Source organism: Gymnogyps californianus, chromosome 18 (assembly GCF_018139145.2).
Source record: "Gymnogyps californianus isolate 813 chromosome 18, ASM1813914v2, whole genome shotgun sequence".
Classification (NCBI taxonomy): Eukaryota; Metazoa; Chordata; class Aves; order Accipitriformes; family Cathartidae; genus Gymnogyps; species Gymnogyps californianus.
The window spans coordinates 6,733,272-6,759,669 of record NC_059488.1 but is presented as its reverse complement, the minus strand read 5'-3'; the positions used below and the strand labels follow the sequence as shown (position 1 = coordinate 6,759,669).

General features: G+C 40.2%; 1 protein-coding gene across 6 annotated transcripts in view; it reads left to right on the top strand.

The window, feature by feature from the left end:
- Positions 1 to 26,398, top strand: part of FNBP1 (formin binding protein 1) — a 99,593-nt gene that overhangs the window by 33,618 nt on the left and 39,577 nt on the right. For all 6 annotated transcript variants that reach the window (XM_050907753.1, XM_050907752.1, XM_050907751.1 and 3 more), the window contains exons 3-6: positions 3,624 to 3,680; positions 6,256 to 6,403; positions 19,013 to 19,075; positions 19,910 to 20,014. In XM_050907753.1, coding sequence (XP_050763710.1) covers positions 3,624 to 3,680; positions 6,256 to 6,403; positions 19,013 to 19,075; positions 19,910 to 20,014 — 373 coding nt within the window. The remainder of the gene's footprint in view (positions 1 to 3,623; positions 3,681 to 6,255; positions 6,404 to 19,012; positions 19,076 to 19,909; positions 20,015 to 26,398) is intronic.

Genomic DNA, 26,398 nt, shown 5'->3' with positions numbered 1-26,398 from the left:
GGTGTAAAGAGTGTAATTATGAAAATAAACACACAAACAAAATGTTTAAGGGAAGTGGGAGATAGTTTTACCTGTCACTATCTAGAAACTCTGAACTCCTGAATTTTATTTCTTATTCTGTCCTAGACTTCCAAAACAAACTTGGTCAATTTGTTCTTCTCTCTGTATTTTAGTTCCCCACGCATAGCTGCATTTGTGTGTCCCCTTCCTCCCAGGTATGATTTGAGGACAAATACATTCATCCCTGAGGAGCTCTTAAACACAATGCTGTTTGGAGTCATCTAAGAAGTTAGAGGTATAAAAGAAAAATGTAGACTTGTCAAATGTTGAGCTAAAACAGTGCTGGACATTAAAAAAAAAAAAAAATCATGCATCTGCTCTTAATAAGTCTCCTCAAGCCTGGTGCAAACCTTTCTTCTATCACATCCATTTGGTGTAAAAGGGCTGCAGCACATCACTGCCTGTCATAACATGCAGACATACTATTAAAAAGGGACAAGTTAACACAAGATATTCCTGTGGATTTAACTCAAAGTTTTATTTATAGTGTAAGTAAAGCTGCTGAACTTTATGTTTTTTTGTGAAACTTGTGTTTTCTGCTTGGTCTCTAGGCTCCCTGGTGAGCTATTCTTCTTGACTATCTATATCTCAGCTGGTCATCTGTTGAAGTTTAATTGGCTTCTATTTAAAAATGTTTCTTTCATTCCTCTTTATAATTCTGCAGATATATATGTAATATTTTGTTTTAAAAGTGTTAAGTTACATCTACATACTTGCAGGATGCATCAAATTTATCTGGTTACACCAGTGGAAGAAACTCCCCAATGTCACATACCTTCTACATTGTGCCTGCACTATTCAAGTCCTGCTTGCACTATTTACCATCAGTCCTGGTTTGAGAGTCCATTTCAGATTTGACATGATTTTTTTCTTTATAGTTGTTGAGTCATTAAACTAGGCTGGGAAGGAAGGATGCAGAAACTATGGCAGAGTGTTCACTTGTTCCTGCATTTTGTTTTGCACTTCTGTTGGATGTGGACATGCTGGATGCTGTGCTCTGAATGCTGAAGGGTGTTTCGTTGTCCTCCTTCCGTAGTCACTACTTATCTTACAGGGCACACACTCTGAGCATCACAAAGTGTGTCAAAAGCCTTGCCTAATGTGATGATGGATAGATAGCCTTGAGGAAGATGTATTGGGAAAAAAATGCTTAAGATATCAGGATAACCTGAGAATCAGGAACCTCTGATGGATGATAAATGTGAGAGAAAGAGCAAGATGTCAAAGAAGTAGAAATAAGGGAGCAGAGAAACAAGATGGAAAGGCAGACAAAATGATGCGGAGTGAAAGGCAAATAGAAACATGAATCGGAGACAGGTGCACAGGCTAGCACAGTGTCTTTCCCGAATTGCTATTTTATTGCTGGTCTTTGTTCTTATGTGTTAGTTCCCTCTTTAATCACTGTTAGCTCTGAAGGTGTCATTGCTTCATGAGCTTGAACCTGGGAACTGCTGGTGTTCTGGTCATGACACTGCATGATTGCATGCTGAACTTCAGTAATACTTCTGGATTCAGTATCACTTCTGGGTTTTTTGTGTGTGTCCTGGTTAAAACCTTACATATGTTTTTGATTTAAAAAAAATGGGGAAAAAAATCAAAGGACTCAAATATATAGACTCTATATTTTATGTGTTTTATAAAGTATATAAATGTTTAACCCAGATGCTAATCCTCGTTGCATGCTTTCAGAATCTTTTTTTCTGTGAAAGCATACTATCTGGATTTTTTTGCCCCAGCTCCATAGCATTTCTACACCTTTAAAGATTCACAAGAAGACAGTAGCTGTGTATGTCAGAATTAATGTCAGAATTAATTGGGCAGCATGACAGTGCAGGGGGATGTGCGTTTTGAGTGTGTGTGAAAATGCCTTATTAGCGTAGTCTTCTGTGCATGTTTTCTTGTGGTTTTTCCTTTCCTCTTTAAGCAGGTATGTGGAGGGAGGTATTCCCATGGGATACGAAGAGTGCTTACTATAATCATGCAGAACAGTTTGCAGGATTCTTCCCATGCTGGTATTCTTTGGTTGAAGCTGCTGTATGCAAAACTAGAGAAAAGTTCATTGTTTCAGAGCATGCTCTTTTCAGAGAAGGCAGAGACTGGAAAGGAGATGCTCATTTGGATCCCTTCCAGTAGGGATACGTAAATTTTGAGAAACACATGTTTGTCTGTGCAAATCTGCCAGGGTTCTGGCTACTAATCTCTTTGTGCAGATGCTCCTTAATTCCTTAAGGAGAACAAAAGGAATAAGAAATGTGAGACAAGAGGCCCTGCTGTCTCCCAGTTAGCAGTAAAAACAGCATGCAACAGGGAGTGGGTTACACCTCTGAAAAAGCAGTTTCTTTTCAACTGGATGCATTCTGGGAATCCTCCAAAGAGTTTGGCACGGATAGGTCAATGAAACTTGGTAGTCCTTCAGACAACGATTCCATCAATACCACTTGTACGTTATTCTTAATTGCTGAAACAACCTTGTAAAGCTAAAACAAATGGCTTCCATTTCACAGTAGGGTAACAGAGGCTGCAGGAAGGCATATAGTAATAGGGCTGAGTTTAGAACAGAGGAGATCCCAGTACTGCAGCACTGAAAAGGTCTTAAAATTGCTAAGTAAGATCTGTCAGCTCTCTGGTTTGCATTGTTTAAAGGATGCATGGTGTTGCATTGTGCTACAGTGCAATATGCATCGTAATGCTGAGCTTTAAGTATCAGCAAGGTGCAGAGTGTCAGGTGGACAGCACGCACGCATTAAACCCTTGATGTACCGCTGGCTCGGGGCTTGCAGTCAGTGCTTTCAGGACGATGAAAGCACTATGCTAACTGTCAAATGTGCTAACTGTTATGTTCAGATTTCTTATTCAAGATACGATGACTTGAAAAGCATATCAATATTTTCAAATTAAATCAGTAGTTGGATGTGGGGTAATGAGAGATGCAATCATCTGTGCTAATTGAGATAATGAAATTTCACATTTCTCCCAGTATCAGTTGATAATCATAAAATGATCCCCCTTTTGTCATCTCAGTCCAGCTTCCCACAGCTTTGTGAAGATTTTTCTCTTCCTTGGAATCATCCTGCTAAAGGCAGGCAAATTTGCCTGGCCATGGGTGTCATCTGCTGCAGCAAATCACACTTTAATGGCCTGGCAGACCTTTGGATATGGAGTAGCACCTTCTACTGGGTGGAGTTTGTAAAGCATGTCTGTGTATCTAAGGACCAGTGTTTTTACTGTAAAAGGGTCTCTCCTTTAGATCAGGTAGAGGAGACTTGTGCATCAGCAGGACCAGAACTCAGGTGAATTGACTTCATGACCTTAATTTATGAACTTCTTGGGTTCAGAATCTGCTACTTTATTGCGGTTATAGAGACTGAAGCACTGTGCAGCCCATTCTTTGAGTGCTACTGCAATGCAATCAAAGCCTAATTACAGTCGTACTTCTGAAAAGGTGTCTAGTCACTGCAAATAAAAACTGAAGCCTCACAAAATGTGTGTGCATGCAAAGATTATCCAGTTAATTTAAAGGAGATTTTAAATTTAATTTTCTATACATGTATTTTTAATTTTAGGAATCTTTCAAAGAAATACCAACCCAAAAAGAACTCCAAAGAGGAGGAAGAATACAGGTATGTTCATGATCCACTGCTGGGTGAGCATGCATTAATGGAGGAAGGGGAAAAGTTTGGGTTACCAACTAGGATTTGGTTTGTAAACCAAAGATTTTAAAGTCAAGTATAAGAGTATAGAAATCATAGATGCAGAAACAGGCTTATATGGAAGATACTAAGGAGTGGATTTTCAAAGTTTGGATTTGGTCTGTAACTACGCAGTTCCCTTTATATGTTATGGTTTCTGAATGCCTGGTTTCGGGGGTTTTGTCTTGTTTTCTTCATGTGCCTTAAAAACTGTAAGCCATGCTGTATGATCCTGGCTCTTTGAAGTCAATGACTAAATTCTTAACTACTTTCAGCAGGAACAGAAACAGTTGCTAATTTTAGCATGAAACTTAAGCAGTCTGCGTAAGTATTAAATTACTCAAGTGGACTGACAACACAGATTAGTAACTTACTAAAGGGATAATGTTATAACACCACAGAGAAACCAGTGGTTCTTGAAGAGTAAGGTGAAGGATGTAGTTTGTACTCCCAGTATCCTGGGATGGATCGACGCATGACTTGCTGCTGTTGAAGGATGATGCATGGCCTCAGCTGTCTGCTGTTGATTCACGTATTCAGACTGTATCTCCCTGGTGGCAGGGGACTAATGTAGTGCTCACAGATAGCGACTGCAGCGTCAAAGCACAGCTCCTTCACTGAGTGACACTGCGGACATGGATACAGGTGATGATAGACCACGTGTCATTAAGAACATTCCTGCCCTTGATGAGATTAAAGATATTCTTTAAAGAGAACTTTCTAGAGGAGGAGCTTTCCAACAGACAGGCTATAAGCCAGAGTGAGAACCTTTTTCCTTAGAGCACTCTGAAGTTTCCCAACGTCAGTGTTTTGTAATGCATCAGCTTTGAACGAAGGCATCGCAGAGTCTGACCCTGCAGCCTTGTATTGCAGGAGGCTGCTCTGCCTCTGGAGAGCCCAGCAGCAGACTCAAACCCTTGACCTTGAAATTTGAAACATTTCAAATGAGTTTGGATACGGGTCCAACTGTATGATTATATTAATTAAGATTTTTGGGTCAGACCCCCAAGCTGCTGTATACAGCTACTGTAGTGGCTCATATTAACAGAGATAACAGCCTTTTCATTTTCTTTTTAATTTATTTTTAGTAACATTGTTTGGGAATCAGTTATTTATGCCATTGTTTCCTGAGATATTGATATTTACACAAGGAAGCTTATGTTACCAGCACATCAGCCAAAGGTCTGTGCCCAGGATTAGGAATAAATCTGCCTTTGGGTAGCTATACCATAAATGGGTATTTTGAGTTTACTACAACCTTTTTTGACACATCTTTCATTGCTGGAAAAGGATATCGGAGTTAAATGATTCATGTGATGTGGCACAGAAGATCCTGTGTATCCTTTGCCCTTTTAAATATAGCATTCACCTCAGTATAGTTTCCTCATGTCTCTAAACAATGTCTGGGGATTTGTCATGTGACCTTTGGGTGCCTTGGACACTGCTTTGAGACAGCCTGTCTAAAAATGATCTGTTTTCAAGCTTATTGTCAGTCCGTAGTTCTGTGGCTTTGATCCCATCTTTTGCAACTGGGATTTCTCTCAGGGCACCGCAGCTTGACTGTGAATGTGGCTGCTTGTACTGGACTATATTTTTAGTCTCTTTTTTTAGTTTCTTTTTTCTGTTTTTTCTCTGCCTTTTTCATCCCTACTTGTACCACTCCCCTCTATTTCCTCTAAATCTCTTCCTCTTTGCTTTGCTTTTTCACCTTTAGGTGGTGTTATCAGTGCAGACCGCTACCATTTAATATTAGTAGTTTTTCTAGTATGTACAAGTGCAGTGCTTCAAAGCTGCTGTTTTCCAGCTGACCAGCACAGCCAGCTGGGGTATTTAAATGCAGCTCTATTGGCTCTGTGCTGAATATGCTAGTGACATAATCTGCTGTTTTCAAATTGTGTGCACAGATGTTTGTTTCTTCCTTTTAATAATACATGGAATGTTGTATTACGAAAAATAAATCTTGCGATGGAAGATACTAAAAAATATGGGTTGACAATGAACACCTGGTTAGTAAACTCACTACCTTTTTTGAAAACTTTATAAACTATAGCTGATTTAAATCCAATTTACACTATGAAAAGTTTTCTTTTCTTCACTATGCTAGCCAAAATGTTGGTTGCTTAGACAGGATTTTGCCAGGTCGGGTATACTGATGACTCTATGCATTGCATTGTAGGACTTGAAAGAGTATTACTAGAAAATGTTTGGTGAATAGAGATTAGAATAGTGAAGTCCCAGAGCTGTGCTGATAAAAAACCTGGCAGTCTGAAACTGTGGTATTTTAAGAGCCAATGTCAAACCGTCTGAATGGAGATAAATTTATCAGACACTGTCAGTGGGTGGGATAGGCCTCCTTTTGAGAAATTCCTTCAAGTGAATCTGTGCTAATCCATATTCAGTCTCACATAGCAATACTAAATGCTTAAGAAGGTTACAGCCTCCCTTTGCAGTGTGTCTTTCTGAAAAGAAAGGGACTAAAAGCAAAATGCATTTTTGTCCTCTGCAGGTACACATCAACTAGAGCCTTCCTAGCCACTTTAAATGAAATGAATGACTATGCCGGACAGCATGAGGTCATTTCAGAGAACATGACCTCTCTTATCACTGGAGAGTTAACACGCTATGTGCAGGAGCTGAAACAAGAGAGGAAATCGGTAATTGATAATTTTTTATTATTCACAATTAATTGCTATTTAAGACAGATAATTAGTGGTAGGGGAGTTCAATGTTAAGCAAAATTTATTTGTAGTTAATAAACATGAACTTTGCTAATGAACCAAGCATTAAAAAAGTGGGTTACGTGCCCTGGCCAAGTCACTGAACCATTTGAATCAAATGTTACAAAATCAGACAGCAATGCCTTCAGGAGAATCCCTGCTAAATAAGTTCAGAGACCCATCTGTGCTTAAGGCTCTGTTAGCCAAAAGCTTGCTTAGGGAGGAGTCCAGCAGCACTGTGTAAAGCCTGAAATAAACAGAGAAGCTGTATTACTGAGACTGATTGAAAGAATTATTAGGATCTTGGTTCACATTTTCCTGCTTCTCAGCCAGATCTGGTCAACAGAACTTTCTAAAAAATGATTCTAATGAGAAATATGGGGTCTGTCTTGTTCTGTGATGGTGGGGAATCTGGTTCAACCTGTTATCCTTCAAGACTGGTAGAATTAGGAGCTTTATGTTAGTACTCTATTTTAGCTAGTAGTTTAGGAACCTATGTGCCTGCTACAGTAAATGTTCAAAGCTGACTAATTTGCATGTCACCATCCCTGAAAGGCATATAGTTGAGATGTGATTTTTCTTCCTTGCCTTGAACCCTTTTATCCCTGGGATGAGTGGGCATAAAATAGTGATTCTAAGCATTATTGTTACAAATACTCATAACACAGGTATAAAATGACTAAGCAAAGTGCAACAAGGCAAGGGAGCAGCAGGGCACTATATTTCATTTCCAAACTGTTGGTCCATTATGAAAAGTGCAAAAGTACTCTTGCTCAGTCCAGCAAAACTTATGCATTTATAAATAGTCCCACTAAATGCTAAGCATGTGTTGAAGTGCTGTGCAGTGCCAGAGTCCTGGAAATTACCATCTTTTCCTAAGTATAGTATTAGGGTGGTAAGTCTGTCAATAGAGGAATAGAATATATAGACATACCTTTAATTTGCAGAATGGTATGTAGTCTTTCAGGGACATAATATTTTGGCAGCAACATGGAAGGACATTTTATATGTACAGCTGTGATGAGAATGTTTTCTCAGCCACTTCTGTGACCTTTTATTCAGCATGGACTCTGTACAATAAGCAAAGCAAAAAAAGAACCATTCTAGTATGGCATATTTCTGTCACTTCTAATGTTTTACTTAATTTCTCAATTATATGGGCGTATAAGGTGATTGGAATATCTATTAGACATTTTAAGTACAATGACAGAGGACTTGCTATCCTTCTTGTAAAGGATATGAGCAGTAACTGTATTGCTTTTTTGTTTTGTTTGTAGACTTTTGTAGTAAATATGGCTCATGTAAGTAATGGGTGAATGACAGGAAAATTATTTTAATATTGGTGGAGTGATAACAGCATGGGAACAGCAAAAAACCAACTGACTGTATTTACCTGCTGTTGCTGATAATTCTTAGACTTTAACAGAAAACAGTTGTCAGTCATGGTTAGTTGTTTTGTTCGTAACATGAATGTAAGCTATATGAATCCTTGTCTGATTCTTGTAGATTTCTCATTTATGAGCAAATGGTGTTGAAAAGGAAACTGCTTCTGCCTTCAGGCATTTTTCAGACGTAGCCTCTCTTGCTTCATACCGTAAAACACAAATGCATCAGTCATGCTGGGATCTGCAGGAGGGGAAGGTGGTTGTTGTGGAAATATCACAGAGGGCTGATGCTTTGGCAAAACCTTTTAGGATATGAATTGATGAATGGCTTGGTATTTCCAGAAATTTTGCTGGCAGACTTCTCATGCTCACTGTTTGATATGTTATCAGCTGTTATGCTACGAGTTCATAGAATCATTTAGGTTGGAAAAGACCCTTAAGATCATCGAGTCCAACCATTAACCTAACATTACCAAGCCCACCAAGTTGCTATAAGCTGTAAGAAAGGATGATCACTTCTGGGGCTAGGGCCACACATGGGAACTGGGAGACCCACATTCTTGTCCACAGTGTCTTGTATGATTTGAATTAAGTCATTCAGGTGTCCAAATACCTGTAAAATGGTACAGATTTCCAGTGATTTCAGTATGACTGAGATAGATAAGCACCCTTGCTCTTTTTGTTGTAATTTCCCACCTGGAAGATGGAAATGATACACAGAGGTGTCCTAAGTATAAATGTGTGAAAGATGAACTCAAGTACAGCAGAAAGTGGTCAGGCAAATATATCAGACTTAAGAGCTTCTGTGTCCAAAGGAAACCCCTTTGATATGCCATAGGCATTGTGCATTTAATAGTCGCGGGGGATGAGGGTGGTGATCTTTAAACAGGTGAGGTCTGATGCATGCCTGCATTGCTCTGTTTTCATGCTTATTTAGCTCTGTTGATTAAAGTGGAATTACACCAGATGATTGGGGTCACACAGTAATAAATCACACTTCTTTGTTTTTTCTTGACAAGTACAAGCCCGTAGCCTATTTGCAGTGCAGAACCTGATAGTATATAAAGCCTTACATTGGTTATATGCTGGATAAAAATCATTTGACGTGCAATTTTTATGTATGTCAGATTTGTTTGACTACTGTGAAAGGTGTACATGATGGCTGCCTATGTCATGTTTTTCCATAGAAGATAGTTGCTAATGGTGAAAATAAGGGAAGAAGTGGCTAATCAAAACCAGGCAGGACAGTCTGGATGTTGGACAAGTGGGATGACTTGCAAATTCACAGTGTTTTGGTGCTGTTGTTCAAAAGACAGATACCTCTTCTTTCCTCTGGCCTGGTGTGGAGCTCGGGAGAGTTCTGGGTTACATTTACGTTTTTACAGATCATATGCTTTGTTGCATGATGGTTTTTGATCATCAGAAGGCGGTAAGAAAAATCAGGCAAAGGCTGTTTTTGTGAAACTCGAATATCTTTAGCAACAAAGGTCAGTCAGTGGGTTTAAACTTTATCATATTATGCATTCCTCTTCCATAGGATAGCCCTTGTTGATGTTGTCACCGTACGAGATGAGTTGTTTTGCCCTCACAGTCACTGAAGTTAGGTGTACACCCTGCCTGCTTTTCACACAGTGTGTGTGTCCATGTGAGAGGGAGAACTCCTCGTGCTGTTTCAGTTCTTCCCAGCTGCCTAGTGAAGTGAAACTCTTTATAGTACAGTTCCTCACTTCAACTTCTTCTTGTATTCTCTTGATCTTAGTGTGTCCATCCTCTCATATGAGTAATTCTCATTTTCAGCCATGATCTTCCTAGCTGCTTCAAAGCTGAAATTTCAGTTCTACGCTACATGTGAAGGTCATGCCCCATCCACCTTCTTTCTGAGGTTATTGAGGCCAGATACATGCAGCTGAATTCCCCTTCACTGTACAAAGACCTCCATCACTGAGTTGGGGATTGTCTCTCAGAGTGTTTCAGGGAAAGAAGTTGCTTCTGTGGTCATTCTTTGTGCCACTCCAATTTCACCAAAACCTTACTTTGGGGTAGCTGTGGAAGGTGTCGAGTTTGAGCTGGGGGCCCTGCAGTGTTACAAAACTGGGTCTTAATCTTGCTTGTCTGTGACAAAAGAAAAGGAGATGATCCCAGTAATGTCAAGAGGGGTGTTTGGACTTTACTTCACGAGCATTAACAGGTAACACATTTCCAGGTTGGAAATGTACTCAAGAGTTCTACTCCCACTCATTGCAACTGTTGCTGGTTGTGATAGTAGCTCCTAAGCAGACCCGTTATTCTCCATATGAGAGAAAGATCACCAGCATTTTGATTGCTTAGGTGAGGGAATCTGCGTCTCCACATTGCTGCACCTGCCAAGTTACTCAGCATGCTTTGTTCTATTTAAAAAAAAAAAAAAAAAAATCTAGACACTGAGGGTTTTTTGCTACCTTCTTTTTGGGTGATACGTAAGAGGACTTCTGAGCAAACATGTAGCCAGTGCGGCTCAAGCATTGAGAATTTCCTTTTTTTCTTAAAGCTTCACAGGAGATAGCTTGGTTTAGGTATTCTCTCAACTATGGCTGAGGAAAACGCTCAATACTGTAGTTTGTCTGATTAGAAATTCAAGGATTAATCCCTGGGACAATTCTGATTTAGATCTGTGGTCACAAACTAGCTCTGACTCACGGTCTCCTCTGGCAGCAGCTGCTCTGTGTAGCCGTTGCTCATGTCAGCTTTGCTAAAAATGTATTTGGGAGTCATGAACTATCCCTCTTATTACTGCTGCTGCTTTCACCTCTACCTCCACCTCCCCTTGGGGGTAGGCTGGCTCCATACAATCAAGCATGAAAGTCAACTACAAGCCAAGAGCTTTGCTGCAGACTGAACTGGTGCAGCACTGGGATTCTGTGGTTGGGAGAGAATTTACCTGATGTCAATACGTTCCATTTTGTGTCAGGATAGAAGGGGAACAGGGAATGAATGCATCCTTATGGGTACCGTGAGGGCAAAAATGGTCTGGTTCTTTATGGTGGAGTGTGTGCACCCTCCCTGTGTGTATTCATACAAGGGGTGTACATGTCAGAGAACTTTCTGTTTCTTGTAGACTCTCAGGTGTTGATGAAAAGTAAATAATTGGAGGAATTCTGCCACGTTCATTCATTCTGAATAGTGCCTTGTTCTGCAAATAGTCCTGTGGTTTTCAACAGGATTTCTCACGGCGTAATGCACCGTGCAAGTGTGAGACAGGATGGCAGAATACAACCCTGTCAAGTGCACAATGGATTTTTCCGTGTTGCATTTTGGATGTGCCTCAAGGTCTCCATGTGTTTGGAGCACAGCTGTGCTTTGTGCTGCAGAGGTACAAAGAGGCATTGCTGCCTTCCAGAAGTGACAAACTAATGGCAAAGCGGGTAGTAGGAAAAGAGAGAGAGAGAAAGGAAGTGATTTGCCAAACTTCAAACTTCAGGTTGATGAGATTCAAACTGAGCTTTCCCCAGCTCTTGTTCTGTGACTAACCTACTTCCAGCTTACTGCCCCATGAATGGAGTTAGAAGTATTTAGTTTTAATCTAAGTATAAGGGTATAAAAATTAAATGTTAATCAATAGTTATGTTGCCAGGTAGAAGCTTTGCAGGAGCTATTTATGAACAGAAAGAAAACTCTGGGCATTTATGGGAGATTTTGTTGTGCTTGATAAATATACTGCACAATGATCCAACTCTACATATTCATCCTCTTTTTCTTGCAAGATATTTCAGCTGTATTTCATGAAGTTAAATTGTACCAGTAGAGTGTTAAGTAGTAGCTATAAGAAATACAAGAATGCAGAAAATTGTTTGGGAAAGATCATAATAAATTTTCTATATTCTTATTGAGTGTTTGTTGGTTTTCCCCAAACTATGGCACAAATTTAATGAAAATGTGTTAAATATTTGTACGTATCATCTAATCTTGCTGTGAAGGACTGTTCTGGGATGGAAGAAGCAAGTGCTTATTATGAAAGTTTCCAAAAACATTTCTGTGTGAGAAACTAATAATAATATCCCATCCAGCTGAAAGGTATAATGTGAACTTTGGATTTAGCAGGGTTGAAGTTGAGACCACTGGACTTAATATCCCACTCTTCCCAGTTTTGAATGGGTACATTGAACTATGAAATAATAGTTCAAATAAATGAATTGGCTTCTGTTTACTACATGAAGGCTTCTGATTGGGAAACAAAATATGGTTACAAACAAATGTAGTTACATTTTCTGTGAATTAGCCTGAATATGGCACTGCAGAGCAGCAGCCTGTTAGAGGGACGAGATGGGAGATGTCTTCTCTTGACAGTAACATTTCCTGCTCAGTGCATGACTGTGAAACGCCTGAGGGTGAGGGAGCTTGAGCATCGGCCATGTATGTATTTTTCCCTTTGCTCTATCCAGACAGCTGCAGAGATCGGCCTAAGATGAAAGAGCAACAATAAAGCCATACTAGTAGAGCATACCTTAACTGTGTGCAAATGCTGTTTATCCAAGGCCTGAGGTACGTGATACGTGTAGGCATATTTAGCTGGCATTTTAGTTAACATTCAATATTTTATATATCTGATACAGGTCTTAATACTCGTGTGTGGGTATATGCATACGTGAAGGCTATATGAAAACAGCTAAAAGGTTGCAGCTATTTAAAGAAATAAGAAGTATGTATTTGCCTTTGAGGCATTAACTTGTACATCTTCTAGTTTTCTTCTCACTGCAAGAGTTGTTTGGGACTGTCACAGACCTTTTCTGTGGAGGGAGGAGACGTTCTGTTGAGATGGCATCTCTTGGTTGTGGATCAGTGGAAGAGAAGCTTTGTGACAAGACTGGGAACTAGAAGAGGTGGAAATTAGAGTAGCATGCTCCTTTATTCTCATTGAAGGATTTAAAAACACAAACATCTGTTCTTTATACCTTAGTTTTTAGTAGTAATTCTGGATCTCCCTTTGAAAAGCTTATAGGTTTGCTCTCATAGAGCACTTTGGCACAGCTGGGCTTGTAAAGACATGATGAGCCCCCAAGATTGGATTTGAGACTGGGATACGTGATCTCCAGACAATCTGTCATACTGGTGTTTGCGCTCGCTGAATCCAGGGCATTCTGGCCTGCTGCCGTGAAGCCAGATGGTTCAGCAGGACGCTTGAAGAGTTGGCCAGTGTAGCAGAGTGCTCTCGAGGTTCCCTGTAGCTTTGCTCCCGTGGAGTTGTCCTGCTGAGCTGTAGGAGTGCAGTGCTGCCCTGCTGAGTGGGGAGCACAATGCACGGTTGTCTCTGTGCCAAAGTTACTGGGTTCTGAGTTATGATTCCCAGTATAAGGACTTAATCTGTCATACGTAGCATGAAACAGCAAGTTACCATAAATATTACTGCCACAGTGTCTTTTAGGTTTATGCTAATCACCATCATTCTGTTGTCACATCTCCCGGTAGGCATGAGCAGCTAGTTCTGGTTGTCTTGTGCAACCGATCTGGTCTTTGTCTGAAGCCTGAGAAACTTTGGTCTTAGTGGTCTGTAACTGGAATTCCTTTGGAATGCACCACTTCAGGAGGAGACAGTTCAAGTCGAATTAACATCAACCTTGAACAAATATTTGTATAACCTGTGTCAGGTTTGACCTAGTTGATAGGTACCTGTTAAGAAGAATGTTCGCATGGAAGATTGCAAAGGAGAACAGGGTTATGCCGCAATATTAAGTAGGACTGATGAACGTGTGTGAAGGTAGGAATGTGTTTCATGTCAACATTCACAGGACTGTCTTATGCTACTCTTATTACAAATGAGAGCGATAAGACCTCGAGCATGTTGCTATTCTTGCAAACAAAGATTTCTTCGGAGGAGACTGTTTCCTGTCTTTGCAGCCAGGAAAAGAAAAACATTAGACAAGGCTTTTTGCAAATTGAGCTGAGAAAATTGAGGAAAAAATAATGTTCTTTAATGTCCGTCTCTAGTATGCTTTAATCATCTGCCGTTATTTTAGGAATCGCTTGTAACAAAAATGGAGATAGAGTTTGAATTGGAGGAGGAAGTACTACATTGCTAGGACTGTGTTTATATTGACTATCAATATGAGCTGAGAGTGCCAGTTACAGAAGTCAAAGGTAACTGTTTTTTCAGTGTGTTATATTATCTAGTTTGAAAACAGAAAAGAGAATGAAGCAGCCTTGTCATATATCTCTTTTTTTGAAAATTCTTCAATAGGATGTTGTGAAATGAGCCATATGCTATGCATAGAAATTAACTAAGATTATGTTTCTGACTATTTCTAATATAAACAGACTGTAGATGTGCAAATCTTAAGTTTAACCATGTAATCAATTGCTGTTTACTTCCCTAAGAAAAACAAGGCTGTCTTGTTACAGCCTTTCTTAAAATGTTTCACATGGTCAGTTTTTGATACAGCATAAGCAGCCCTGTTGTCATGCTGGTAGTCTACATGTTTCAGGCAAGTCTTTCATTTAAAACTGCCCACGAATTCCTCAGCAAAATTATTGGACTGTAGTATCCTTCCTAAGATGCTTTTAACTACATCTTGCTTTTCTACTTCTCTCAAAAGATCAGAAGATAAGAGGCATCTTCTAACAAGCTTTTGTTGTCTGCTCTGTGAGCTGTGTGGCTATGTAAACCCTCTTGCATACCAAGAAAGTTCTGCAAAAATATCCCACTGCTACTTATTGTAATAGTGTTGGCAGTAACAGGCGCTATAGTCTAGGTAGCTCCCTCACTGCTCCCAGTGTTTTGATCAACATGGGTGAAATCTGAGCCTAACAAAAGTCAATGAGAGTTTTGTCTTTGATTGCGCAGCAGCCAGGATTTCTCCCCAGCTGTTACAAACACAGCCAGCACGGTAATGAGGAGAGCACACCGATTGGTATGACTTGATTTAAAAAGGAAAAAACTCACACATACAGTGTGTCTTTATGTGGATTTCCTGCTCTTCCTAAAACTCTTCTTCCTTTACTGTAGCTGAGTATTCCTTGAGCTGGGAGCTCTTAGAATATAATGAATGCTTTTTAAAAAGTTGATCCAATCCACAGTCTTCATATAAGCAACTTAATACTGTGCTGAAAATCTCTCAAGTCATAACAACTCTCATGAGATCACCTAAAACCTAGATTATTGGGTCTTATCCTGTGAGCGTAGAATGGATGGAGACGTCCAGTCAAAACCTGGCCCGTCATGGATTGTTCAGAGCACCCTGTGACTTCCTAACTGCATTGTGCTTTAACACACAGGAAAAAAGGACAGTCGTGGTCATGTAGCCAGTATGGTTTGAGTTTGGGTAATGCTGCTATGTTTTAAGCTATTTAGTAGGTCTAATGCTTGGATAAAATATTTTTCAGGGAAATGTTAAAGTTGACATGGTGATTGCTAGCCTAAGACTCCAAAGTATAGATTAAAAGGTGATTTACGGAGGTCGAGTAATGAACACTAATAAAAACAAAACTTTCACTTTACTGTGTTTTTAATGTGTGCTTCAAATGCTGTGGATATGGCTGAAAAGCCTGGGGGAAATCATGGCATGTGAACAACCAACACCGCTGCTGCAAATGTCTTACTGGCACGCTTGAAGTGTGATTCATTAATTCGGTATCTTGCTCGTAATCTGAGTTTTTTAAATAGAAGGCCTGATTAGGGTGCATTACTTTGGACATTCAGTTTGGAGGAAGAAAAAAAAAAAGTAGTAATCTATATTGTATCAACTACTCTAAATTCATCACTGTGTGCTGCTGTGTGTGACTAATTAAGAATGGTAGTTTTCCGTATGATTTGCTAAATCATTTGTCATGTTCCCATTTGCTGAATCATCAGGTGTAGAATGACCAATTATTTCATTTGATTAAAAAAATTTTCTTTAAATTAGAACTTGAATCTTGAAACCTTATCAAGGAAGAGTTGATCTGAAAGTTATTTTTGCTAATTTTGGGGGGGAGGGAAGCTAAAAGACATTTGCTGTTTAAGAAGATTGTAAAGTAAAGGAAATGAGTTTGCGGAAGTTGAAGATAGTACAGGGTTTGAGGAAACTGAAGGCTTCCTGTATGACTTTGAGCAGATCACTTAACTGTATTGTCTCAATTTTCTTACCCATAAAATGGGGGCAGTGAAGAAATACAGATAGTTGGAAGGTCCCACTTAGTCACTTTATATAAAAATTAATTTTTGGAAGGCAGAAATCATCCTTTGAGGGCAAAAGATTTGCAAAAGCAGAAGTGCTCTCAATACATATTACATCTGTTGTCATGTGTGGCTTTATCTCTGATAACAAGGATATATGTGGAATAACACAACAAGAATTGAGCATTATAAATATATTTAGAAAATGGTTGAACTAAAAAAGGCAATATTGCACTGAAATCTCCAAAATGTGATGCACCTGTATTTATCACTGTCACTCGACATTGGTTCCTCAGTTTCACTATTTAATAAACCTCAGTAATGCCCGTTTTACATCTTAATGTTCCATTTCTGTAGAAGAGCTTCTCAAAAAAAAAAAAAGGGGGGGGGGGCAAAATGTAGCAAAATCTGAACAAGATGCAGCCATACTGCTCAGGCTTACTGGTTCTCTCGTATGTACTTCCAGCAGCTTGTAGAGTTTATTTTACAGAGAAGGCAAATTTGGAAATAACAGGGATGACTTGTGCAAAATTAAAATTGCATTATTGATTAACCATAGTGGTTTAAAAATTTAAGCTCAGGGTAGACCTGTTATCTGATATGCTTTTGATTCCAAGTTCATCCTTCAGCCCCTATATACAATTGTGTTCTGTTAAATTAACCTGGCATGTTGTTTTCCTAAGGTTTATGGGTCATTGAAAATACTAGGTTTCACGCAGGCCAGCTGTTCCCAAATCAAGTCCCTTCCTACACTCCAGCAAAGTTGGAGCCAGCGAAGAGGGGAGCCCACAAGCAAAGGCTGGTGGAGGCAGGAAACAGAGTATGAAGACAGCCAAGTAATTCTACTTGCAGCTTCACTGTTAAAAGATTTTCATGAATTCCATGCTCATTAGCAAAATGTTGAAAAATGTAGTGTTAAATTACAGTTCTTCCTTGGGACTGTTTTTATTGCTCCTTGGGACTGTTTTCCTAAACTCTAATTACAAAAGCAAGCCTGAAATGAGGAGCGTTTCAGAGCCCCCTGGCAAGGAAGATGCAGTATCTGTCACATGCAGACTTGAAAGGAAATGGGGACCTACAAAAGGAACCGAGATCAACTTGGAGCCTTTCCCCACCGCTCCAGCAGTTTTACAGTTATGTCTGGGTTTTTTTTAATGTCATAATGTGGTGACTGAGTTTTTGGAGAAGCCTAGCATGGTAGGCAGGGGTCTGAACTGCGCAAGTAGCATCAGGGTTCATGGCAAAAGATGTCTCTCCCCATCCGCAGCAGTGCCAGGCTCTCAGCTGCGCTCCCTTCGATGGCCCGGCTGCTGCACGCTCTCCCTCCTTGGTAGGCAGGAGTAGAGCCAGAGCTGAGCACGGCACATGCCCAGGATTAAAAACATTACTGACATTGTGCCTCTCTTCTTTGCTTTGAGAATTTTTGCAGAGGTAAACACTATCCAGAAAGTTAAAGCTCTAGAGTGCCCCTATGCTCAACTATAGGTGAGCATCCCTCCTTAACAGCCGGTGTTTGGGACTACAGGTAATAGTATCCAGAGCACTCAGGACAGTGTGGTGTTCTTCTGTTCTCTTAGACAAGTTGAAGGTTGTTGTGATTTTTAAGGCAATACAAGTCTATTGGGCGTGGTGTGACAGAGAATTGCAGTTTTGGGGCTTTTTACTGGCATGTCTGGTGGAGCCAGAAAGGCAGCTAGGAAATGTCCCTAGCACGTTTGCTCCAGAAACCTGCCTCTCTGACAGAGGAAAATACCAGTTGCTTTAGTGGAAGATGCAGGAAACCAAGTAGCTGCCAATTATGAAGTGCTTGCAGGCACATTTTTCTAACTTTGGCGGTTTGTGGCAGGCTACTGTTCTGAAGTTGGAGCTTTTCTAACCTAACAGACTGTTGATATCATGTTGCTTAAGATATATCTAATGTCTGATTATGCACAGGCCTGAGACTGCATGAATTCTAGTGAGTTGCAATGGGATTATCTGGCAATATCAGACCTTTATTTTTCAAGTTTACTGCATGAAACCATACCTGTATTTGAGTAAAACATCCTAATTGCCAGTAAATAATACAGCAGAAAGGCATCTCTCTTCCTACTTGTAGTTTGCTGTATTACTTATTTTACAAGGTGAGTTGTAAGGGGAGCAACCTGTTCTTGCAGTCAATTGGGGGCTGCGTTAACATTCCTATTTAGAGCTGGGTCATTGACTTACGCAATGATCTCGAACGAATTGCTTATCCTGAGGAAAAGTGAGGTGTATGGAAGATAGAGGGGGTAATATCTAAAGCATATTAGATTCTCTGACAAAGAGCATTGTGTTAAGGGCTAAGAACAGTTATTTAAACCAACTGCAATTAAGAGTCTTGCTCCAAAAGGCATGTCAGGAGAAGTTCCTCGTCACTTAGTGTGTAGCTGACATCTCATATTTAAAACTTCTGTAACACCTTAGTGTGTGCACATACGCATGCACACCCCCAGCGTGTGGGAGAGGAGGGTTTCTGGAGGGACCCAAAGAACTGAATACCTCTCAAGAGAAATGAACAGCTGGCCTCGCACACGCGGCCAGTAACTAGGAAGAAGAGGGTTTTATGTTGAGTCTGAATGAAAATCAGGACAACCATCAGTTGTTAGAATGTGCCAATCAAGGGCATCTTGGTAAATTCCATGTAGGGGGAAATTTTAATTTGGAGCTAGTGTTCAGTCAGTAACCAAAGAAATACTCTTCAGATAAAAGTGCTTCAGATTTCGTGGTATGGGAAACCAATAATTATGAGATACAGTGAACAATACAAGGTAGAATTGCTAAAGGGATTAATTAGCCTTAGTCTAACCAACCACTATAACTGATGCAAATACACATCTGCAGCCTGCTGAGACATTAAATAGTCATCGTACACCTGCTCAATTTACCAGCATTGCAGAACACAGCTGTCAGAATCATTTCTGGTTTTTTTTTTCCTGGAACTCCTTGAGCATAATTGACTGCTTGTTCTTTTGTTGTTCAAAATGTTTTCTTTTTCTCTTTTCTTTTTCTAAACAGCACTTCCATGATGGCAGAAAGGCACAACAACATATTGAAACTTGCTGGAAACAACTTGAAGCAGTAAGTGGAAACTTCCTCAGATGTAGCATTTAAGTAGTTTTTATACTGTTTTCATAGAGATGGTTCCAAACATTATATTTGGAAAAAGAAGGATGTATGGCTAAAAGCTGTAGAAATGGGATTTTTAAAACTCCGCTGTCTTAAATACACTGGTACACACAAAAAAGCCTGTTTTAATAGTACATTTGGCTTTCTGCGGGATCTGTGTCTATCATGAGTAGCACTTCATTTGATAGGACTTGAAAAGTGTGGTAAGCGTTGCTGGAAATGCAGAGTCCCTAAGGGTCCTATTCAGATATTCCACTGTAAGCTGAATAGCTTCATACTGCGTGAATAAATTGAGTGGGACCATCTCTTGAGTGAGGTGCTGTTTCTCAAAAGTAAATACATTGGAATTGTCGTTCATGTGATGAATGAAAAGTGAGACTGTAAGTAGAGGAGAGGATAAAGAAAGGGGACATGAGTAACCGAAAGTCCTACTTGCAAATGTATGAATCTTAGTAACTCCCTTGTACATCATAAAAATGAGGGAGTTAAGTGTTGGAAGGGAGTGATTTGGTCTACAAGAGCAGAAGAGATGCTGACAGGAAAAACCTGAAATACTAGTGATGTTGGTAGAATCAAGCAGCCTGAAGAACAGAACAAAAAATGTGTTTCTGGTAACTTTGTTTTTTGAAGTTCTTTAATATGGAAATGTATTCCAATGTAAACAAGCGAGTCCTAAAATCTGAAGGCTGTTACAGCAGATCAGTTTAGGGGCAGGTACTGATTTTTACATAGATTTTGGTATCATGTTTCTTTCCCATAATGAAGGCTTCTATTTTTCCTTTTCAGAGTAAAAGGCGGTTTGAACGTGATTGCAAAGAAGCCGATCGAGCACAGCAGTATTTTGAGAAAATGGATGCTGACATTAATGTTACAAAAGCAGATGTTGAAAAGGTAAGCCAGAGGGTGGAGAGACTGTTTGTAAACATGGGTGTGATAGGTTTAGTTCCTCAATCCCGCTGGTAGGATAAACCCTCTGAGGCTTAATGCCTCACTTAAGTCAGTCTGTAGGTTAATTAAAAATAGGGAGATCTCTGCAGAGACCTATATTGGCATAAAAATTCTAAACTGATACAGTCAATTTTCTTCAGTAAGGTAATATCTGAGTTTAACATAGCTGATATGGCTCTAAATGAGCTTATGCAAAATCAGTTTTAACACCCCAGATTCTGTGACAATCAAGCTTGTGAGGGCTCCCTGAGGGGTGCCTGCAGTTAGCACACATTGTTGGTGGCTCTGTGATCCAGGTAGAACTAAACTTCTTGCCTTTTGAGCAACACTTCGAAGATGTCCCGATGCCATTGGTTGCAATGAAGTATTGCCAGGATTGTTGTTCATGGTCCTAGGTTTACAGCAGGACAGCTTTTCATGTTACGCAGAATCCTGGAATCCATGCTTGTCACAGATGGCACATAGCTTTTGTTTTTATTTCTCAGTTGCTGTCTGGTTGCAGAGTCATTTGTGGCTTTTATACATTGATCCCCATTCAGTGAAGCTTTTGAACTGATGCTTAATTTTAAACATACATTTCTGTTTCAGCATATCCGTCTTGAAATATTTTCTCTCTTTAGTTTGATTCAGAATTGCATGTGCAGAAGGATGCTTGAAGTTTAAATGTCCAATTCCAATGATGTACCTGTAACTTAAGGAAGCAATGGAGAGGGAGAAAGCATGTTTAAATTGCTTCTCTTTTTGGTGTTACACATATGCTCAGAAGATGCAGTAATGTCGATCAGAAACACCATATTACAATGTGTAAGGGCAGTTTTGTCTTCCCTGGGTTTAATTCATATAGGTAGAAAATAGCCAGGACATTTGAAAAGGTTTGTTTCTTTAAAAAAAAAGAAGGCAACAAAATAAAGCAAGGGGAAAAAAAAACCCTGAAGCTCAAAATATACCAAACATTTTGTTGCAGGGACAGGAAACAAAACTGAATTATAGGTAAGGAATCTTTTCTAGTCCAAGATAGCCCTTGTAAAATGTAGCTCTTGCTCCTCAAGAGGTCTGCTTCATTCTATTCTCAGTTAATTCAATCCTGGGAAGCTATCAAGTACAAATTTTTCTTTACATCTGTGGGATCTTAAGATGTTTCTAGTATGCTGAGCATCATGGAGGTTGTGTAGCAGATAGCATCAAGAATGCCATTAGAAATGAGGACAGTAAATGAAAAAGAAGCTCAGAAAATTTCCTGAAAGTGCTGTTGCATATCAAAGGGAAAAATACCTCTCTGGTCTTGTAATTTGCTTGGTTATTAGTTGCAAATTCACCATGCAGATTTGATCCTTTGTTGCCTTCTGGATTTGCCAGGGCACTTTACAGATGTATGCATGTACAGGATTGTTAAAGATGTAACATCACATGTGGGGTTTTCTGACAGTAGAGGATCATCTCTGCTTTATCTGTATAAAGTGATTTTAGAATACATTTTTTTCCTAGATAAAATTAGGACTTGCCCTAGATTTTTTTCAAAGCTGAGGCCATGTCAAAGGGATACAGAGACATGACTTAATATTTGAAATAGAGGGCTGAAACTCCTTACTTCTACATCCCTTTCTAAGGCTGGCCTTTTCTGGTCAGAGTGAAAGGCTGCATATTGGTGGTATATCAATCTGACAGTGTTAGGTAAATTCTGGGAAGCAATTCCTACCCTGGTGCTCTTTCCCTGTAAAGTGAAGCAGAGGGGCTTCCCATCTAAATTTCTCTAGCTTTTTATTGTATGTATTTGTAAATTATTTATTGCAAAATGAGGCTTAGTGGTATCTTGAAAGAAGGAAAAAAAAAAAAAAAAAATCTGTTGCAGTTATGTGTGTTGGCTAATCTCAGGAGAAGGCATTAGTCGACTTTCCAGTCAGTCAGCGGGGTAGATGGAGAAGGAAAAGGTTATCAAAACGAGTGGAATGTGAAATAATATTACTGAACAGAGAGAACAGTGTTTTCTAAGTGCATGTGTTAAACTGGGTTCATCCATGTCAGGCTGTGAATAATGCCCTTTCTTTGCTTCCCTCTGCCCGTGTGACTGGGACTGCTCTTACATAACTCCCAAGTGCAAAATAGGATATTGTTTAACCAAGCGCTGCTGTTGGGGCAGCTCTCGCCGACTCGCTCCAGGGAGATGCAGAAACAGCTCAGCTTCAAATGAAGCAATATGATGACTTTTACCTCCTCCTTCTATTGCAGCGGTTCTGATTTCTCTTGCCCCTTATGGCTTGGCTGCTGCACTCCTACTCCCAAAAGCTCCCAAAAATCTGTCTGGCCAGGAAAGCAGACAATTTGGCTGTGTTCAGAGCCAATGCTATTCACTTTGGCGGAACAAGATGCTCTTCAAGCAATGGGATCGGTTGCCCTCATTTCTTCGGCTTGAGATTGACACCTTGGCTACTTTAGCTTGTACCTGCAAATATGAGCAGACGCTAGAGCTATTTTTTGCATCATGCGTTATAAAGTAATGGAATTAAAATTCTGCAGTGATCACAATGACACATGCAATCAAAAGAATATATAGCTGCAATTCCCTAATGCACCTAATGCTAAGCTGTATGAGGCTCTGAAATGCTCGCATTTCTCAGTCTTTCAGTCATTGTAGCCTTTGACAACTGCAGCAGGAAATTCTGTGACAGAGCTGCCACCTACAAGCACTTAACATGGCCTTGCCTAAGGGATAACTCTTGGTATTACAGTTTGCTAGGATTAAGTAACCAGAATAGTGGCAGAGAAGCAAATTAAGAGTTACTTCCCCCTTATTTCTCCAGGACTGTTTTGTGAAGGGCCTCAGGTGTGTGCTTAGGGGCAGGGCTGGATCTGCAGTATAGATATCTTGCATCTAGGTCCAAACTCCTTCTGTAGGACCAGCTCAGGTTCTATATGCAGAGGGCACGTGCCTTCTGTGCCACTTTTGTGGCCAGTATGGGCTTGGTCATCTTTGCAGCCGGCCAGTCTGGGAGTTGATCTCAGAGAGTGCAGGGTGTTTAGCTTTGTTGCCTCCAGTCTCCTTTTTTGGTGGTAGGAACATGGAGCAAAAGGCTGTGTTCTGTCTCGTTAGTGGTCACGGTCTTTATGCAGGAATCAAAGGAGAGTGGATTAGGGCCCCTGAGCTCCCTTCCTGCGTTTGCACTGAGCCTCTAAATTACCAGCAGCCGACATTTGCAGAGAGATGTTTAGGTGTCAACACGAAGTGCAGTTTGGCACAAAGGTTTTGTCAGTTCAGTTTAGCAAAGTCAGGGTAGGAAGCTTACTGTGTTGCAGAAAGCTGTACTGTGAAGATATCCTTACAAACTAAGTAACTAGTGCAACGTGCTGATGCTAATACCGGGAAGCCTCGTAGGTATCACTGTAAGTTTCAGCTTCATTTGGATTGCAGTGGCATGTGTGCTTTACAGCAGTTCTCTTTTAAAAACCACAGTGGAGCTGCTTCAATTTTTTGACCATTTGGGGAAATGGTCTCTGTCACCAGCACAGAGCCAGTGTACATATAAGGAAGCGCTCTATTGTTTGTTCCTTCTCTTTAGAGCTGCAATCACTAAAAAGCTGACATCTGTATGGGATAGTGTGGTACCCTTTGCAGACTTCTTGCAATAAAAAAAAAAAAAGTCAGCTGGCTTTTCTAAAGGTTTATTTTCAAAGTAGACTTTTCAGAATCTGTTTTTAAAGAGGAAGTGGCTGAGGCCAGCCGTGGAAGGGGTGAATGCTTTGCCTCTTGATTTGCACAGCAGTTGAGGGGAGGACAGTGGTTTGAGGTACTCAGTGTCAGGCAGGATCTATCCCTTTGCTGAAGAGTAGCACGGTCATATGTTGGCGACCTAGGTAATAATTTTGCCAGAAAGCGACTTCAGCTTTGAGCAGTAAAAAATGAGCTGTGCATGAGTTCCCAGAACTGCTGTCCTGAAGTCAGGGTTCATAACCTTGTTCTGATTTTTGTTCCTGTTATGTTAGGAGTGGTTTTGAGATTAATGTAAATGTGTTGTGGATTTTAAAAGTAGTTTAGTAGTAGTAGATTTAGAAAGACATAAAGTGCAAATTTGACCTTAACTCTCGTAAGTCAAGAAGCTTCTGACACTGCTGAAAACATGGGGTGGGTATTCTGTTTTGCTGTGGGTTTTTGACTGACTCATCTTTAGTAAGTCTTCAACCTGTGCTCAGAAAGGACGAGCTTGTATTAAGATTTTATTTGTATCCTGTGACATTCAGACATCTTTTCTGGGGCAGTGGGGTTTTCCTACTGAATTTGCTTTCTTAGGTGCTTACAGCTGCTTGAGCTTGTTGCAAGTCAGCTGTCAGTTTGAAATCAAAATGACTCCAAAATTATCCAAATTTATTATTACAGAATTATCATTCCATTCGTTCCTCTCTTCTCTGCCCAATCCTATGTCATATCTAAAAACAAAAGAAATGAAAAAGTTGATGGTTCTAGTCCTGTGCTGACTCCAAGATACTTATGAGTTTTAGATGTACTGGCCTTTTTTTGTTTGGTTGGTTTTGTTTTGTTTTTGAAGTGGAGAAACTGAGGGAAATAGAAGTAATCTCAAGTTTATTGAAATCTCTAGGAGCTTTCCCCATTGCTCTGCGACTTTCAGATGAGGTTATGTCTGCCATATCCAAGATTTTTTGAGTTCCAGAATAGCTTAAGATTTGCATAAAGGCATAAAACCTCATAATACATCATCACCATGACATTAATTTTCTAGTCTGTAAATATAACTACAGAGAGATACTGATGTTTCACGCTTGAAGTTTCATTTTCTCTTTTCTTACGCCACATTCCCTGGGTGCTCACCATCAATTTCAATGCAATGTAAAGAGTCTGTATCTCCCTCCTTACCCATAGGAGACATGTCCACTTACATTGCCTTGGGAAGTCATGAGCTGAATCACTGGCAAAGTCTTACTGAAAGTAGATGTAGAAATACTGCTGCTTAGGATTCTTGGAATAAGCTGATCTTCCTGCCTGTGCAAACGCAGTTACGCTGTGAAGTGGTAAACTGCTTTTCTGGCCTGTAGGGTACTGCGCTGCGGGATGCAAATCTCTTAATTAAGAATTTATACATCCCTACAATGAAGGGTGCGCTAAGGTACTTTCACACAGGCTCTGGAGAAATCTCCAATCTGTGTTTTAGCACTATCTTGCGTACACCGTTTACAGCATGCTTTGTCGGAACAGCAGTCAAATCACAACGGGGCCAGATGCAGCGTGCATCACAAACCCCGCAGACAAACCATAGAGGAACATCTCCAGCTCAGTGCTGTGTTGTTGCATCGTGCGTCACTGAGGTTTTAGTCAATTAAGACTGTCAGCAGTAAACTCTGCAGCATAACCCAAGATTGTGGGTGCCTGCCTTCTGCAGACCATAACTACTTAATGGGCCTAATTTTTCAGGAGATGCTGAGTCACTTGCCCTGTGACAGTGGGGCTTGTATCCCCTCCTTCTCCTGCCCACCATGAGGCACCTACTGGCATAATGAACTTCTCAGTATTTTGGAAAATGTAGTGCCATGCAAAGATAATGTTAGAAGGTGGACAAGCTCTACAGTGTTTGTGTCATTAATATGGCAAATACTTATCGCAGTGAATAGTTCCAGAGGCTTTGCTTTTCCTGTACTCTGCTGTGAACTTATAAAAGTGCAGCAGCAGTGTCTCAGTGAAATCTTCAGGCAGGTGCGTAAGGCTTAGTCCTGAACATAGTGCAAAAGAGCCTGGCCTGTGCATTTCTTACTTGACAGTTAGATATTACATAAGATTTTGTCATGTTCTCTGCGTGGTGGTGAGTTTTACATACTTCTATTAGGCAGCTGCTTTTCTTTTGCTCCACAGATGGAGCTGGCTAAACCCTTCTGTGTCTTTGCTTGTGACGTGGGTCAAATTTCCTATCAATTCAAGTGCAGTCTTTTCTTGGTAATGTGATTTAAGGCCATTAGATTCACACTAACGTTATTTCTCTGGGTTATGCAGACCCCAATCTCCTTCCTGAACTGCTTCCTTCCTAATGGATGATGTAGTGTGTGAACGTAGGGAGTCCCTCAGGACAGTCATTTGCATTTCTGGAAGAGTAAGCCTTGTTTACAACCTGCCGTCTGTGACACTGCGTATAGCAGCTGTTTCCCTTTTGGAATTGTGACTAATTTAGGAGTTTTGATTTCTAGTCAATAAAGAGTTAATGACTGCAGCAGAAGTGTCTGGAAAACTTAATGAATATCCATATGTATCCCATCCATACACTGTGTTTGGTGTTAAGAGATCAACGAACAGAAGCACCAGTGAGTTTTAGCGTAAGATAAGGAAATCCA